At 47.2% G+C, this 14774-nt stretch overlaps 1 protein-coding gene across 2 annotated transcripts in view; it reads left to right on the top strand.

The window, feature by feature from the left end:
• The window catches only part of LOC142289982 (membrane-bound glycerophospholipid O-acyltransferase 2-like), a 116739-nt gene that overhangs the window by 74773 nt on the left and 27192 nt on the right, over positions 1–14774 (top strand). For both annotated transcript variants that reach the window (XM_075333926.1, XM_075333927.1), the window contains exons 7-8: positions 10869–10998; positions 14404–14578. In XM_075333926.1, coding sequence (XP_075190041.1) covers positions 10869–10998; positions 14404–14578 — 305 coding nt within the window. The remainder of the gene's footprint in view (positions 1–10868; positions 10999–14403; positions 14579–14774) is intronic.

The raw sequence follows: 14774 nt of genomic DNA, 5'->3' as shown, positions 1-14774 counted from the left end.
GCACCGCACACGCACATCGGGCTCTGCACCGCACACGCATATCGGGCTCTGCACTGCACATGCACATAGGACTCTGCACCGCACACGCACATAGGGCTCTGCACCACACACACACATATGGCTCTGCACCACAAACACGCACATATGGTTCTGCATCACACACACGCACATCGGACTCTGCACCGCACACGCACATCGGACTCTGCACCCCACACGCACATCGGACTCTGCACCGCACACGCACATCGGACTCTGCACCGCACACGCACATCGGACTCTGCACCGCACACGCACATCGGACTCTGCACCGCACACGCACATCGGACTCTGCACCGCACACGCACATGAGACTCTGCACCGCACACGCACATCGGACTCTTCACCGCACACGCACATCGGACTCTGCACCGCACACGCACATATGGCTCTGCACGACACACACACACATATGGCTCTGCACCACACACACGCACATATGGCTCTGCACCACACACACGCACATATGGCTCTGCACCACACACACACACGCACGTCGGGCTCTGCACCACACACATGCACATCGGGCTCTGCACCGCACACGCACATAGGGCTCTGCACCGCACACACACACAGGGCTCTGCACCACACATACACACAGGGCTCTGCACCACACACACACACAGGGCTCTGCACCGCACACACAACACACAGGGCTCTGCACCACACACACATAGGGCTCTGCACCGCACACACATAGGGCTCTGCACCACACACACACACACGGCGCTCTGTACCGACCCCTCCTACCCCCATAGGGAACACATGTAGGGAATACATACTCACCAGTCCTCGGTCCCCGCCGCTCCTGCACGTTCGTACGCTGTCTGGTCTGGCCATATCAGCACAGTAGTGAAGTCACCGCTGTCCTGATCTGTCAGACACAGACAGCGGGACAGTGATGAGAAGCAGCGCTGTGCTCCCTCTCATCAGCGCTTTCAAATGTACCGGCATCTGTGATCTGTGATGCCAGTACATTTGAATGTGTGATCCTGAGCAGGAGCCCGGTGCTGGCGCTGACACCACGGCAGCCGCCGCCAGGCCCCTCCCCCAGGTCACGGACCCCACAGCAGTGCAGGGGGAGGTTGCGGGGTGAGTAAGGGATGCGGGGGAATGAGTGGGAGGGTGCAGGGAAGGGGGGCAAGGCTCATCGCACTGTAGCCGCCCAGCAGGGAGGCGACATGCTGTTCCAGATTTGCATGTCAACATGGTCCTGCCCATGTTGACATGAAATGACCGGAAGCAGCAAAATCGCGGCAGGAGCGGTCACATGACCACTCTGAGCCAGGGGAGAGGGGCTGACAGCGGGGCAGGTAAGTGCTCTCTATCTACTTACCTGCCCCAATGTAGCCCAATAGAGTAATAAAAAAAAAAGTGAAAAGAAGCCGGATAACCCCTTTAAATTTAAATCAACTTATAAGAAGATCATGGAAAATGACAAAGGTTTTTACTGATGTAATGAGAAAACAGTTTGCCATTCTATTACCATTTATTTGTCTGTTTACATATTGAACCTCCCCCTCATAGGAATTGTCTTCATGAATAGTGATGGGCAGATCCGTCCTGTAAAAGTCTAAAGTCGCGCAGGTTCAAAAGTACCTCAGCGCCGGACCTGGGGTTCTCAGGGAGCACCAGGTATCGATCCAGATCCAGCAACTTGAGTAATTAAAGAAAAGGAAAAATCAAGAAATTAAGGGAAAAACAGGTGCATTATGCTTACCAGTGTCCAGCGCGGTTGTAAGACTACTTCTGGGGTGCTCATACTACTTCCGAGGCCTCTCATTATGCTTCATGCATTTGTACTGCTTCCCCCACCCACCAACAGTCCTGGCGTCTCTGATTAGTTTCAATCAGACGTGCCCCCACCTTGTGTGACAGCGTGTCTAACTGCAACCAATGATAGACACTGTATAGTGTAAAAATAAATGGTGTAGGCTCCCCCCATATTATAATGCCCAGCATAGCTAAAGCATACAGCTACAGACTGCAGCTCCCAGCCATGCGCTTATCTTGACTATGTATCAAAATAAGAGGGACCACATGCGGCCTTTTTTTTTTTGTTTAATTATGTAAAACAGCTGGGGGCTGGTATTCTCAGGCTGGGGAGGACCCATGGTTATTGGCCCCCCCCAGCTTAAAAATAGCAGCCTGCAACCCCCCCAGGATTGTCTCATTCATTAGATGCGACAATCCTGAAACTTTACCTGGCTCATCCTGATTGCCCTGGTGCGGTGGCAAAAAGGGTAATAAAGGGTTAATGACAGCTCATAGCTGCCACAAAACCCTAGATTAGTAATGGGGGCATCTATGAGACCCCTTCCCATTATCAATCTGTAAGTGAAAAGAAACACAGCACAAAAAAACAGAAAAAATCCTTTATTTGAAATAAAATACAAAAAAAACACCCCTTTCTTCCCTTTATTAACCCCCAAAACACCCAGTTCCAACATAATCCACATGAAGTCCCATGACTAATCCAGCCCTGCAACATTACTAAAGGCATAGCATGCGGGCACAGAACATGACTGACAGAGACTGAACCACAGCGATGAGCGGGGACCTCATTCTGTTTACCTACGGTCATAGATGGAGGTTCCCACAGTACCCCAGCTATGACCGCAGGTAAACTGACCTCAGGTGACCTAATTAAACTCAGTGATTTCAGGTGAGTTCACAGACCTGCATCTCCTGGTAGGAAACTGCAGTTTTCTGCCAGGAGGTGTAAATTTGGTGCTGACATGTCTGCAATTTCGTTATTTATTTACTTATTCATTTATTTTTACACTATAGACATGCACAGCATCTGTCATTGGTTGCAGTCAGTGCAACCAGTCAGAGATGCCGGGACTGCCGGAGGGTGGGGGAAGCAGTACATATGTCTGAAGGATAATGAGCGGCCCCGGAAGTAGCGTTAGAGCCGCATGGGAGACTGGTAAGTATAATGTGCTTGCTATAATCCTTCCATCCCGTCTACCACCATTTCAAAGAGTCTGATACTGCCCCCATTGATTTATATGGGGACCAGCATCCAGGCAGATCTCTGGAATCAATTCCAGGCTGGAACCGAGTTGTTTTTTTTAAACCCGGTTGCACCCACCGATCACGGGTTTCTGCATGTCGGCCCATCACTATTCAAAAACCTCATTTTGGCATCAATATACAGTCACATGAAAAAGTTTGGGCACCCCTATTAATATTAACCTTTTTTCTTTCTAACAATTTGGGGTTTTGCAACAGCTATTTCAGTTTCATATATCTAATAACTGATGGACTGAGTAATATTTCTGGATTGAAATGAGGTTTATTGTACTAACAGAAAATGTGCAATCCGCATTTAAACAAAATTTGACCGGTGCAAAAGTATGGGCACCCTTATCAATTTCTTGATTTGATCACTCCTAACTACTTTTTACTGACTTAAGCTGGTGTCACACATAACGACGACGACAACGACGTCGCTGCTACGTCACCATGTTCTGTGACGTTGCAGCGACGTCCCGTCGCTGTCGCTGTGTGTGACATCCAGCAACGACCTGGCCCCTGCTGTGAGGTCGCCGGTCGTTGCTGAATGTCCAGCTTCATTTTTTGGTCGTCACTCTCCCGCTGTGACACACACATCGCTGTGTGTGACAGCGAGAGAGCGACGAAATGAAGCGATCAGGAGCCGGCACTGGCAGCTGCGGTAAGCTGTAACCAGCGTAAACATCGGGTAACCAAGGGAAGACCTTTCTCTGGTTACCCGATGTTTACGCTGGTTACCGGCCTCCGCTCTTGCTGCCAGCGCCGGCTCCTGCACTGTGACATGTGGCTGCAGTATGCATCGGGTAATTAACCCGATGTATACTGTAGCAAGGAGAGCAAGGAGCCAGCACTAAGCAGTGCGCGCGGCTCCTTGCTCTCTGCACTGTGACATGTAGCTGCAGCACACATCGGGTTAATTAACCCGATGTGTACTGTACCTAGGAGAGCAAGGAGCCAGCGCTAAGCGCGGCTCCCTGCTCTCTGCACATGTAGCACAGCGACGTTATGATCGCTGCTTCTGCTGTGTTTGACAGCTAAGCAGCGATCATAACAGCGACTTACAAGGTCGCTGTTACGTCACCGAAAATGGTGACGTAACAGCGACGTCGTTGTCGCTGTCGCTTAGTGTGACACCAGCTTAACTAAAGTACTAAATTGGTTTTGTAACCTCATTGAGCTTTGAACTTCATAGGCAGGTGTATCCAATCATGTGAAAAGGTATTTAAGGTGGCCACTTGCCAGTTGTTCTCCTATTTGAATCTCCTATGAAGAGTGGCATCATGGGCTCCTCAAAACAACTCTCAAATGATCTGAAAACAAAGATTATTCAACATAGTTGTTCAGGGGAAGGATACAAAAAGTTGTCTCAGAGATTTAAACTGTCAGTTTCCACTGTGAAGAACATAGTAAGGAAATGGAAGAACACAGGTACAGTTCTTGTTAAGCCCAGAAGTGTCAGGCCAAGAAAAATATCAGAAAGGCAGAGAAGAAGAATGGTGAGAACAGTCAAGGACAATCCACAGACCACCTCCAAAGACCTGCAGCTTCATCTTGCTGCAGATGGTGTCAATGTGCATTGGTCAACAATACAGCACACGTTGCACAAGGAGAAGCTGTATGGGAGAGTGATGCGAAAGAAGCCGTTTCTGTAAGCACGCCACAAACTGAGGTATGCAAAAGCACATTTGGACAAGCCAGTTACATTTTGGAAGAAGGTCCTGTGGACTGATGAAACAAAGATTGAGTTGTTTGGTCATACAAAAAGGCGTTATGCATGGAGGCAAAAAAACACGGCATTCCAAGAAAAGCACTTGCTACCCACAGTAAAATTTGGTGGAGGTTCTATCATGCTTTGGGGCTGTGTGGCCAATGCCGACACTGGGAATCTTGTTAAAGTTGAGGGTCGCATGGATTCAACTCAGTATCAGCAGATTCTTGACAATAATGTGCAAGAATCAGTGACGAAGTTGAAGTTACGCAGGGGATGGATATTTCAGCAAGACAATGATCCAAAACACCGCTCCAAATCTACTCAGGCATTCATGCAAAGGAACAATTACAATGTTCTGGAATGGCCATCCCAGTCCCCAGAACTGAATATCATTGAAGATCTATGGGATGATTTGAAGCATGCTGTCCATGCTCGGCGACCATCAAACTTAACTGAACTGGAATTGTTTTGTAAACAGGAATGGTCAAATATACCTTCATCCAGGATCCAGGAACTCATTAAAAGCTACAGGAAGCAACTAGAGGCTGTTATTAAAATATTAATGTCACTTTTATGTTGAGGTGCCCATACTTTTGCACCGGTCAAATTTTGTTTAAATGCGGATTGCACATTTTCCGTTAGTACAATAAACCTCATTTCAATCCAGAAATATTACTCAGTCCATCAGTTATTAGATATATGAAACTGAAATAGCTGTTGCAAAAACCCAAATTGTTATAAAGAAAAAAGGTTAACATTAATAGGGGTGCCCAAAATTTTTCATATGACTGTAGCTATATAAGTCATTCTAACCCTAGGTTGTATGTATTGAATAATACTTAATAATCCTTATTAATCACCATCTCTATGCCAGACTTATTTGTGTCTCTAATATATATTAATCTTCCTCTGGTCAAAAATCTTTAAGATAGCGCACTGCATCCAACTTTCAATTCTGGGAATGTTTTAACTTCAATTTCACATTTGCATTCTAAACCTGCGAGCACAGTGGATATCCACAGCAAATCCTCCTGTTGGAATGGCTCTAGGATTGAAGAAGCCCACCTACACCCATCTCCTTTTTTGTACTGAAAGCAGAATCACATTCTATTGTTACTTATATCATATAAAATAGATAATAAACATTTAATTTACATTTAAAGGAGTTGTCTGACATAAACTCAAAAATTTTTGTTAAGCTAATCTGTGCTGTATTGTCATATAAATCACACATACATTGTTATTTTTTGTTTTCTAACTTTTGTTCCTCTTGAATTCACCCTTTATTCTCTGCAGCACCTTGTTTACATTCAGATCCAGCAAACATGACAACTTCCTGTGCAGAACCTCAGTCAGAGCTGTCACCACCCAGCCTCAGTGTCCAGCCCCGCCTTCTGCCCGCCCCCTGCACACACATTCCCTGTCAGTATATTCTGCCCCAGCACCTGACCTATTATCACTACAGCATTGCAAATAACAGCCCCACATCGGGCTGTGCACCGCACACGCACACATATGGCTCTGCACCGCACACATATGGCTCTGTACCGCACACGCACACATATGGCTCTGCACCGCACACGCACTCATATGGCTCTGTACCGCACACATATGGCTCTGCACACGCACACATATGGCTCTGCACACGCACACATATGGCTCTGCACCGCACACGCACACATATGGCTCTGCACCGCACACGCACACATATGGCTCTGTACCGCACACGCACACATATGGCTCTGCACCGCACACGCACACATATGGCTCTGCACCGCACACGCACACATATGGCTCTGCACCGCACACGCACACATATGGCTCTGTACCGCACACGCACACATATGGCTCTGTACCGCACACGCACACATATGGCTCTGCACCGCACACGCACACATATGGCTCTGTACCGCACACGCACACATATGGCTCTGCACCGCACACGCACACATATGGCTAAGTACCGCACACGCACACATATGGCTCTGCACCGCACACGCACACATATGGCTCTGCACCGCACACGCACACATATAGCTCTGTACCGCACACGCACACATATGGCTCTGTACCGCACACGCACACATATAGCTCTGCACCGCACACATATGGCTCTGTACCGCACATGCACACATATGGCTCTGCACCGCACACATATGGCTCTGTACCGCACATGCACACATATGGCTCTGCACCGCACACGCACACATATGGCTAAGTACCGCACACGCACACATATGGCTCTGCACCGCACACATATGGCTATGCACCGCACACGCACACATATGGCTCTGTACCGCACACGCACACACATGGCTCTGCACAGCACACGCACACATATGGCTCTGCACCGCACACGCACACATATGGCTCTGTACCGCACACATATGGCTCTGTACCGCACACGCACACATATGGCTCTGCACCGCACACGCACACATATGGCTCTGCACCGCACACATATGGCTCTGCACCGCACACATATGGCTCTGCACACGCACACATATGGCTCTGCACACATATGGCTCTGCACACGCACACATATGGCTCTGCACACGCACACATATGGCTCTGCGCACATATGGCTCTGCACCGCACACGAATGGCTCTGCACCACACACGCACACATATGGCTCTGCACACGCACACATATGGCTCTGCACACATATGGCTCTGCACACGCACACATATGGCTCTGCACACGCACACATATGGCTCTGCACACGCACACATATGGCTCTGCACCGCCCGCCCCCCATCCCCATCCCCATCCCCATCGGGAACACATGTAAGGAATACATACTCACCCGTCCTCGGTCCCCGCCGCTCCTGCACGTTCACGCGCTGTCTGTGCTCTGACGTCACCACTGTGCTGAAGAGAGCTCAGACAGCGGGAGGGACAGTGATGAGAAGCAGCGCTGCGCTGCTTCTCATCAGCACTTTCAAATGCACCGGCATCTGTGATCTGTGATGCCGGTACATTTGAATGTGTGATCCTGATCAGGGGCCCGGTGCTGGAGCTGACACCACGGCAGCTGCCGCCAGGCCCCGCGCCCAGGTCACGGGTCCCACAGCAGTGCAGGGGGAGGTTACTGGAGAGTAACAGAGGTGCGGAGGAATGTGTGGGAGGGTGCAGGGAAGGGGGGCGGTGACTCCTCGCACTGTAGACACCAAGCAGGGAGGCGATATGCTGTTCCACATTTGCATGTCAACATGGCCCTGCCCATGTTGACATGAAATGACCGGAAGCAGCAAAATCGCGGCAGGAGCGGTCACATGACCACTCTGAGCCGGGGGAGAGGGGCTGACAGCAGGGCAGGTAAGTGGTCTCTATCTACTTACCTGCCCCAATGTAGCCCCATAGGGTAATAAAAAAAAAAGTCAAAGAAGCCGGAAAACCCCTTTAACATACATTTTTACCTTTTAGTAATCTATATATATAATTGCCTTATTCTGTCTGTCTGTCTGTCTGTCTATCTGTCTGTCTGTCATGCTCCGAAATTGTGTCCTTACGGTGACACAAAGCTGATTGGCCGCTGGGCTCGCCATGGCCCCGCCCCCCCACACGGATTGGCCTCTCGCCCCGGCTCTCTGCAGGCCCCGCCCCCCTCACGCAATGCACTCTCGCTCTTGCCCAACTGACACGGAGCCGCGACTCCCAGGTGAGTCCACACACACACATCAGATCACACTCGCTCTCACACTCACTTTCACACATCAAATCCACACACTCACAACATCCTGGGATATCGCTTGCTTCTACACCGGCTCCGTCAGGATCCCAGCAGCGCCAGACATAACCTTGCGATGCTGGGATCTTCACGGAGGCCGTGAAAGCTGGTAACCATTATACACATCGGGTAACTAAGGTCCCTTAGTTACCCGATGTGTATCATAGTTACCAGTGTACACTGGCTCACACTCACTCTCATACACACCTCACACACACATCACATCGCATCCACACATCAAGGTCCTGCAGCTGCGGAAAATACAGACACATAACAGCACACACATAACAGCACACACATAACAGCACACACATAACAGCACACACATAACAGCACACACATAACAGCACACACACAAATCAGATCACACTCACTCACACACACACACATCACATCGCATCCACATACTCACAACATCCTGGGATATCGCTTGCTTCTCGGCGGCGATACTGTGCTGTTGTGAGCTTCCAGGACCTGCGGGAGGATCACATGGCCAGAAGCATGTGATATCCCCGGATGTTGTGAGTATAAGCGCGTATGTGCGATATCGTCAGTGTCTGTGTGTGTGAGTGTATGCGATCGGGTGTGTGTGAGTGGATGCGATCGGGTGTGTGTGAGTGGATGCGATCGGGTGTGTGTGAGTGGATGCGATCGGGTGTGTGTGAGTGGATGCGATCGGGTGTGTGTGAGTGGATGCGATCGGGTGTGTGTGAGTGGATGCGATCGGGTGTGTGAGTGTCGGCAGAGGAGCACGGCGTGCTGGAGGAGGCTGGGAGCAGAGAGGCTGATCATGGGGAAGGCTGGGAGGAGAGAGGCTGATGCTGGGGGAGGCTGGGAGGGGGAGGCTGGGACGAGGGAGGCTGATGCTGGTGGAGGCTGATGCTTGGGGAGGCTGATGCTGGGGGAGGCTGGAAGGAGAGAGGCTAATGCTGGTGGAGGCTGATGCTTGGGGAGGCTGATGCTTGGGGAGGCTGATGCTGGGGGAGACTGGGAGGGGAAGGCTGATGCTGAGGGAGGCTGGGAGGAAGGAGGCTGGGAGGAGAGAGGCTGATCCTGGGGAAGGCTGGGAACGGGAGGCTGATGCTGAGGGAGGCTGGAAGGAGAGAGGCTGATGCTGGGGGAGGCTGGAAGGAGAGAGGCTGATGCTGGTGGAGACTGATGCTTGGGGAGGCTGATGCTGGGGGAGACTGGGAGCGGAAGGCTGATGCTGAGGGAGGCTGGGAGGAAGGAGGCTGGGAGGAGAGAGGCTGATCCTGGGGAAGGCTGGGAAGGGGAGGCTGATGCTGGGGGAGGCTGGAAGGAGAGAGGCTGATGCTGGTGGAGGCTGATGCATGGGGAGGCTGATGCTGGGGGAGACTGGGAGCGGAAGGCTGATGCTGAGGGAGGCTGGGAGGGGGAGGCTGGGAGGAAGGAGGCTGGGAGGAGAGAGGCTGATCCTGGGGAAGGCTGGGAAGGGGAGGCTGATGCTGAGGGAAGCTGGAAGGAGAGAGGCTGATGCTGGGGGAGGCTGGAAGGAGAGAGGCTGAGGCTGGGAGGAGAGAGGCTGATGCTGGGGAAGGCTGATGCTGAGGGAGGCTGGGAGGGGAAAGCTGATGCTGGGGAAGGCTGGGAGGACGGAGGCTGGGAGGAGAGAGGCTGATCCTGGGGAAGGCTGGGAGAGGGAGGCTGATGCTGGCGGAGGCTGATGCTGGGGGAGGCTGGAAGGAGAGAGGCTGATGCTGGTGGAGGCTGATGCTTGGGGAGGCTGGGAGAGGGAGGCTGATGCTGAGGGAGGCTGGGAGGAGGGAGGCTGGGAGAGGTAGGCTGAGAGAAGAGAGGCTGATGCACACACACACACACACACACACACACACGCGCGCGCGCACTGCACAACACACCACACACACACACACACTGGGAACCACAAACAACTGCCCTACACAGACACCCACACACACAGACAACGCTGCACACACACAACACCCAACACACAAACACCGCGGCACACACAAATATACGCACATACCGCACAACACACACATTGCACAAAACATACCTCCCCCCAAAACACACATCACACACACAAACCGCGCAACACACACACACAACGCTACAGACACACAGCGCTCCACAAACAACGCAACACACGCAACACACATACAACACCGCTCTCACCCCCCGTCACACCCAGACAACACCCAGAACATGTACAGCGCCTACACAAACACTTGGTAACTACACACAACAACATCTCTATATATATATATAACAAAAATCATACATGAACTACACAATACGTAAATTCTAGAATACCCGATGCGTAGAATCGGGCCACCTTCTAGTATGTATATATTTCTCCTTTTACGAATATAAATGTCCATTCTGTTCAGGTCTCCCCCTGGAATACTCCCATATCTTAGTTACTCCGTGGGATTTCTAGGACTTCTTGCAGGCCCCCTATGTTCCTTTAATGACTACCAAGTATTTATTCATGGAGAACAGAAGAAACGAAACCCAAATGTAAGTAATGCAATGTTGCAGTTTAGCTGTAGGACAGTTTCCTTATATGTAAATATTTCTTGCATGTTTCTCCCATTTTAAATATCATCATACTATCATTTTATTGAGTAGTTGTTCTCCTCTTAAAACCTTTGATTGTAATCATTACTTAATTATGATTAGCTTTGTGTAAATATAACGGTGTTGTGTGAATATCTCATTCACAGAGGAAATCTGTGTGTCTATATGTCTGCAGAGAGAACTTGCAAATTAATAAGGTTCTGGGATTACAGCAGTATCAAAATTAGGTTACGCGACCAGTATAAGGTCCTGTGCGCGCTAGAAAATGAAGTTTTCTCAAGAAATTTCTTGAGTCTGAAAGATTAGCGCACTTGGGTTAAAAAATGCAACAAAAACGCGTGTTTTTGCCGCGATTTTGGTGCGTTGCTCCCTGCGCTATTTTACCATTATCTATGGGAAAAAATGCAGCTACCTGCAGAAAAGAAGTGACATGCTCAAATTCTGCAGAAAGAATGTTCTTGAGAAAAAAACGCAGTGTGCGCACAGCTATTTTTTTTTCCATAGGTTTTGCTGGGGAATGTCTGCAGAAAGGTTACAACCATTTTCTCAAGAAATTTCTGCAGCAAAAACGCACAAAAAACACGGGTAAAAAGGCAGTGTGTGCACAGGGCCTAAGAGTGTACAATTGTGTATTATGTACTAAGAGGGAAGGTGAAAGTGTAATGTCAGCTAGATATTGACTAGCCAGCAACTCACTATCTATAACAGCAAAAATTAAAACTACTTTCTTTTAGTGGACGTGAAAGTTGTGCTTGACAGACATCTTTGTGTATGCAGAAATTTGGTAGGGTGGGTTTTAGGAGTCACACATGACTGAATTATGCCTTTGTTTTGTACGGAATGAGAATAGGGCTGCATAGAAGTGCATGAGACCTCTACTGTTCATCCATATACCTCTGATTTCATACAGCGGCATCATACATGTTCAGTCAGAAGCTACATATTGCAGGGGCCTCCAACTAACCCTATATACAACCCCTGGCAAAAATTATGGAATCACCTGGCTTTGAGGATGTTCATTCAGTTGTTTACTTTTGTTTAAAAAAAGCAGATCACAGACATGGCACAAAACTAAAGTCATTTCAAAAGGCAACTTTCTGGAATTAAGAAACACTAAAACAATCATGAAAACATAATGTGCTATACAGTAACGGTTACTTTTTAAGACCAAATGGGGAAAAAAATTATGGAATCACTCAATTATGAGGAAAAAATTATGGAATCATGAAAAACAAACAAACAAAAGAACACACCAATACATCACTAGTATTTTGTTGCACTACCTCTGGCTTCAATAACAGCTTGCAGTCTCTGAGGCATGGACTTAATGTGTGACAAACAGTACTCTTTATCAATCTGGCTCCAACTTTCTCTGATTGCTGTTACCAGATCAGCTTTGTAGGTTGGAGCCTTGTCATGGACCATTTTCTTCAACTTCCACCAAAGATTTTCAATTGGATTGAGATCCGGGCTATTTACAGGCCATGACATTGACCTTATGTGTCTTCTTTCAAGGAATGCTTTCACAGTTTTTGCACTATGGCAGGATGCATTATCATCTTGATAAATGATTTCATTATCCTCAATCATCCTTTCAATTGATGGGAAAAGAACAGTGTCCAAAATTTCAGTGTAAACTTGGGCATTTATTGAAGATATAATGACAGCCATCTCCCGATTGCCTTTACCTGACATGCAGCCCCATATCATCAATGACTGTGGAAATTTACATGTTCTCTTCAGGCAGTCATCTTTTTATTGTTTAGCTTTTCTGTATGTAAATCCCATTTCTTTTAGGCAGTTTCTTACAGTTCGGTCACAGATATTAACTCCAGTTTCCCCCCATTCGTTCCTCATTTGTTTTGTTGTGCATTCCCTGTTTTGGAGACATATTGCTTTAAGTTTCTTGTCTTGACACTTTGATGTCTTCCTTGGTCTACCAGTATGTTTGCATTTAACAACCTTCCCATGTTGTTTGTATTTGGTCCAGATTTAAGACACAGCTGACTGTGAACAACCAACATCTTTTGCAACATTGCATGATGATTTACCCTCTTTTAAGAGTTTGATAATCCTCTCCTTTTTTTCTATTGACATCTCTCTTGTTGGAGCCATGATTCATGTCAGTCCACTTGGTGCAACAGCTCTCCAAGGTGTGATCATTCCTTTTTAGATGCAGACTAATGAGCAGATCTTATTTGATGGAATGCTAGTTTTGAGAATGATAATTTACAGGGTGATTCCATAATTTTTTCCTCATAATTGAGTGATTCCATAATTTTCCCCCTCTTTGGTCTTCAAAATTAACCGATACTGGCTAGCACATTATGTTTTCATGATTATTTTTTTTAGTGTTTCTTAAAGCCAGAAAGTTGCCATTTGAAATGACTTTAGTTTTGTGCTTTGATCTGCTTTCTTAAACAAAAATCGCCGACAAATTATGCGATTTGCATATAAAACAAATTTTTATTAAATATAAAACATTAAAAATGCCATCATAGACAAGATGTCTCCAGCAAATGGACCCCTCAAAGGGTAAATATGTACCAAAAATTTATGTTGGGAACACCAGGTCAAAGAATCATGCCAAAAATCACCCCGTATAGACAAAGGAATAATATATATGTATAGATTAGGAGTACAAAATGGTGGCACAAGTGTGCGGTTGTAAAATTATAATGGTTACAATTAACCATGAGAAGACATTATCGCAACAGTATACCTACAGGGGAACAGTAGACAAAGTAAATGGCGTCCCACACCCTCTCCAACGCACGTTTCGCACTTGTAGCACTTCTTCCAGGATTTTTTAAACAAAAGTAAACAACTGAATGAACATCCTCAGAGCCAGGTGATTCCATAATCTTTGCCAGAGGTTGTAGCAACACAGAGGTTATTCACTGCCATTCAGTCTGTGTACAGTGCTCTGCTGTGTGAATGAGCCCTTAGTGTTGAGCATATGTGTAGTGAGTATATGCAATAATCTACATACTATATAATTTGTCTACGTGGAAATCTAGTATGTTATCATGTATATAAAATTTATTTTTATAGATTCAAAAGAGTAATAAACAGTGATATTGTTGGTGTAATAGAACAGCTCATCTACTCGTCTGCAAGTAGTATTGTAATACTTGGCCATATTGGGATTTGAGTTTTTTATGTGACGACTTTATAATTTATCATACATTACAAAGCACCTTATAGTTATATAAGTTATTACACTTTCAGATCATAGCTTATGGTACAATATGTGTGTTTAAATGCAGTGAAAATGTTAAAGGCTTAAAATATGTCATAGATCCTAGGAATAAAGCAGAATTTGTTGGTTTTTTTTTACCTTAGGTGGCAGTATTCAAGAAGTTGTGGCTTTGCTGTTTTCTATTAGCTGCTCATATTATGCTGTCGGACCAATTCTCTATATCAAGTGACCCAAATAACTCTGTGCTCTATCTTTTTATGGAACTCTACTTGACTGCAGCTTCCAGGAGACCAAAGTATTATTTTGCTTGGACCCTAGGTGAGCCTTTAACTTATGTTATACTCCTCCTGCATTAGGATTACATTACACAGTCGTAGTAAGGCTACTTTATGGTATCTACATTACAACGACTGAGATTGTATTTAACCAAACGTAGCTCACAATAAAACCCAATTAAAACTATATTGCAAATATTGCTTTCTGTAGAAGGGGCCGCATTCATACATTCTCGTGT

Source organism: Anomaloglossus baeobatrachus, chromosome 2 (assembly GCF_048569485.1).
Source record: "Anomaloglossus baeobatrachus isolate aAnoBae1 chromosome 2, aAnoBae1.hap1, whole genome shotgun sequence".
NCBI classification, from domain to species: domain Eukaryota; kingdom Metazoa; phylum Chordata; class Amphibia; order Anura; family Aromobatidae; genus Anomaloglossus; species Anomaloglossus baeobatrachus.
The sequence above is the reverse complement of the archived record's forward strand: the minus strand, read 5'-3'. Positions and strand labels throughout refer to the sequence as shown.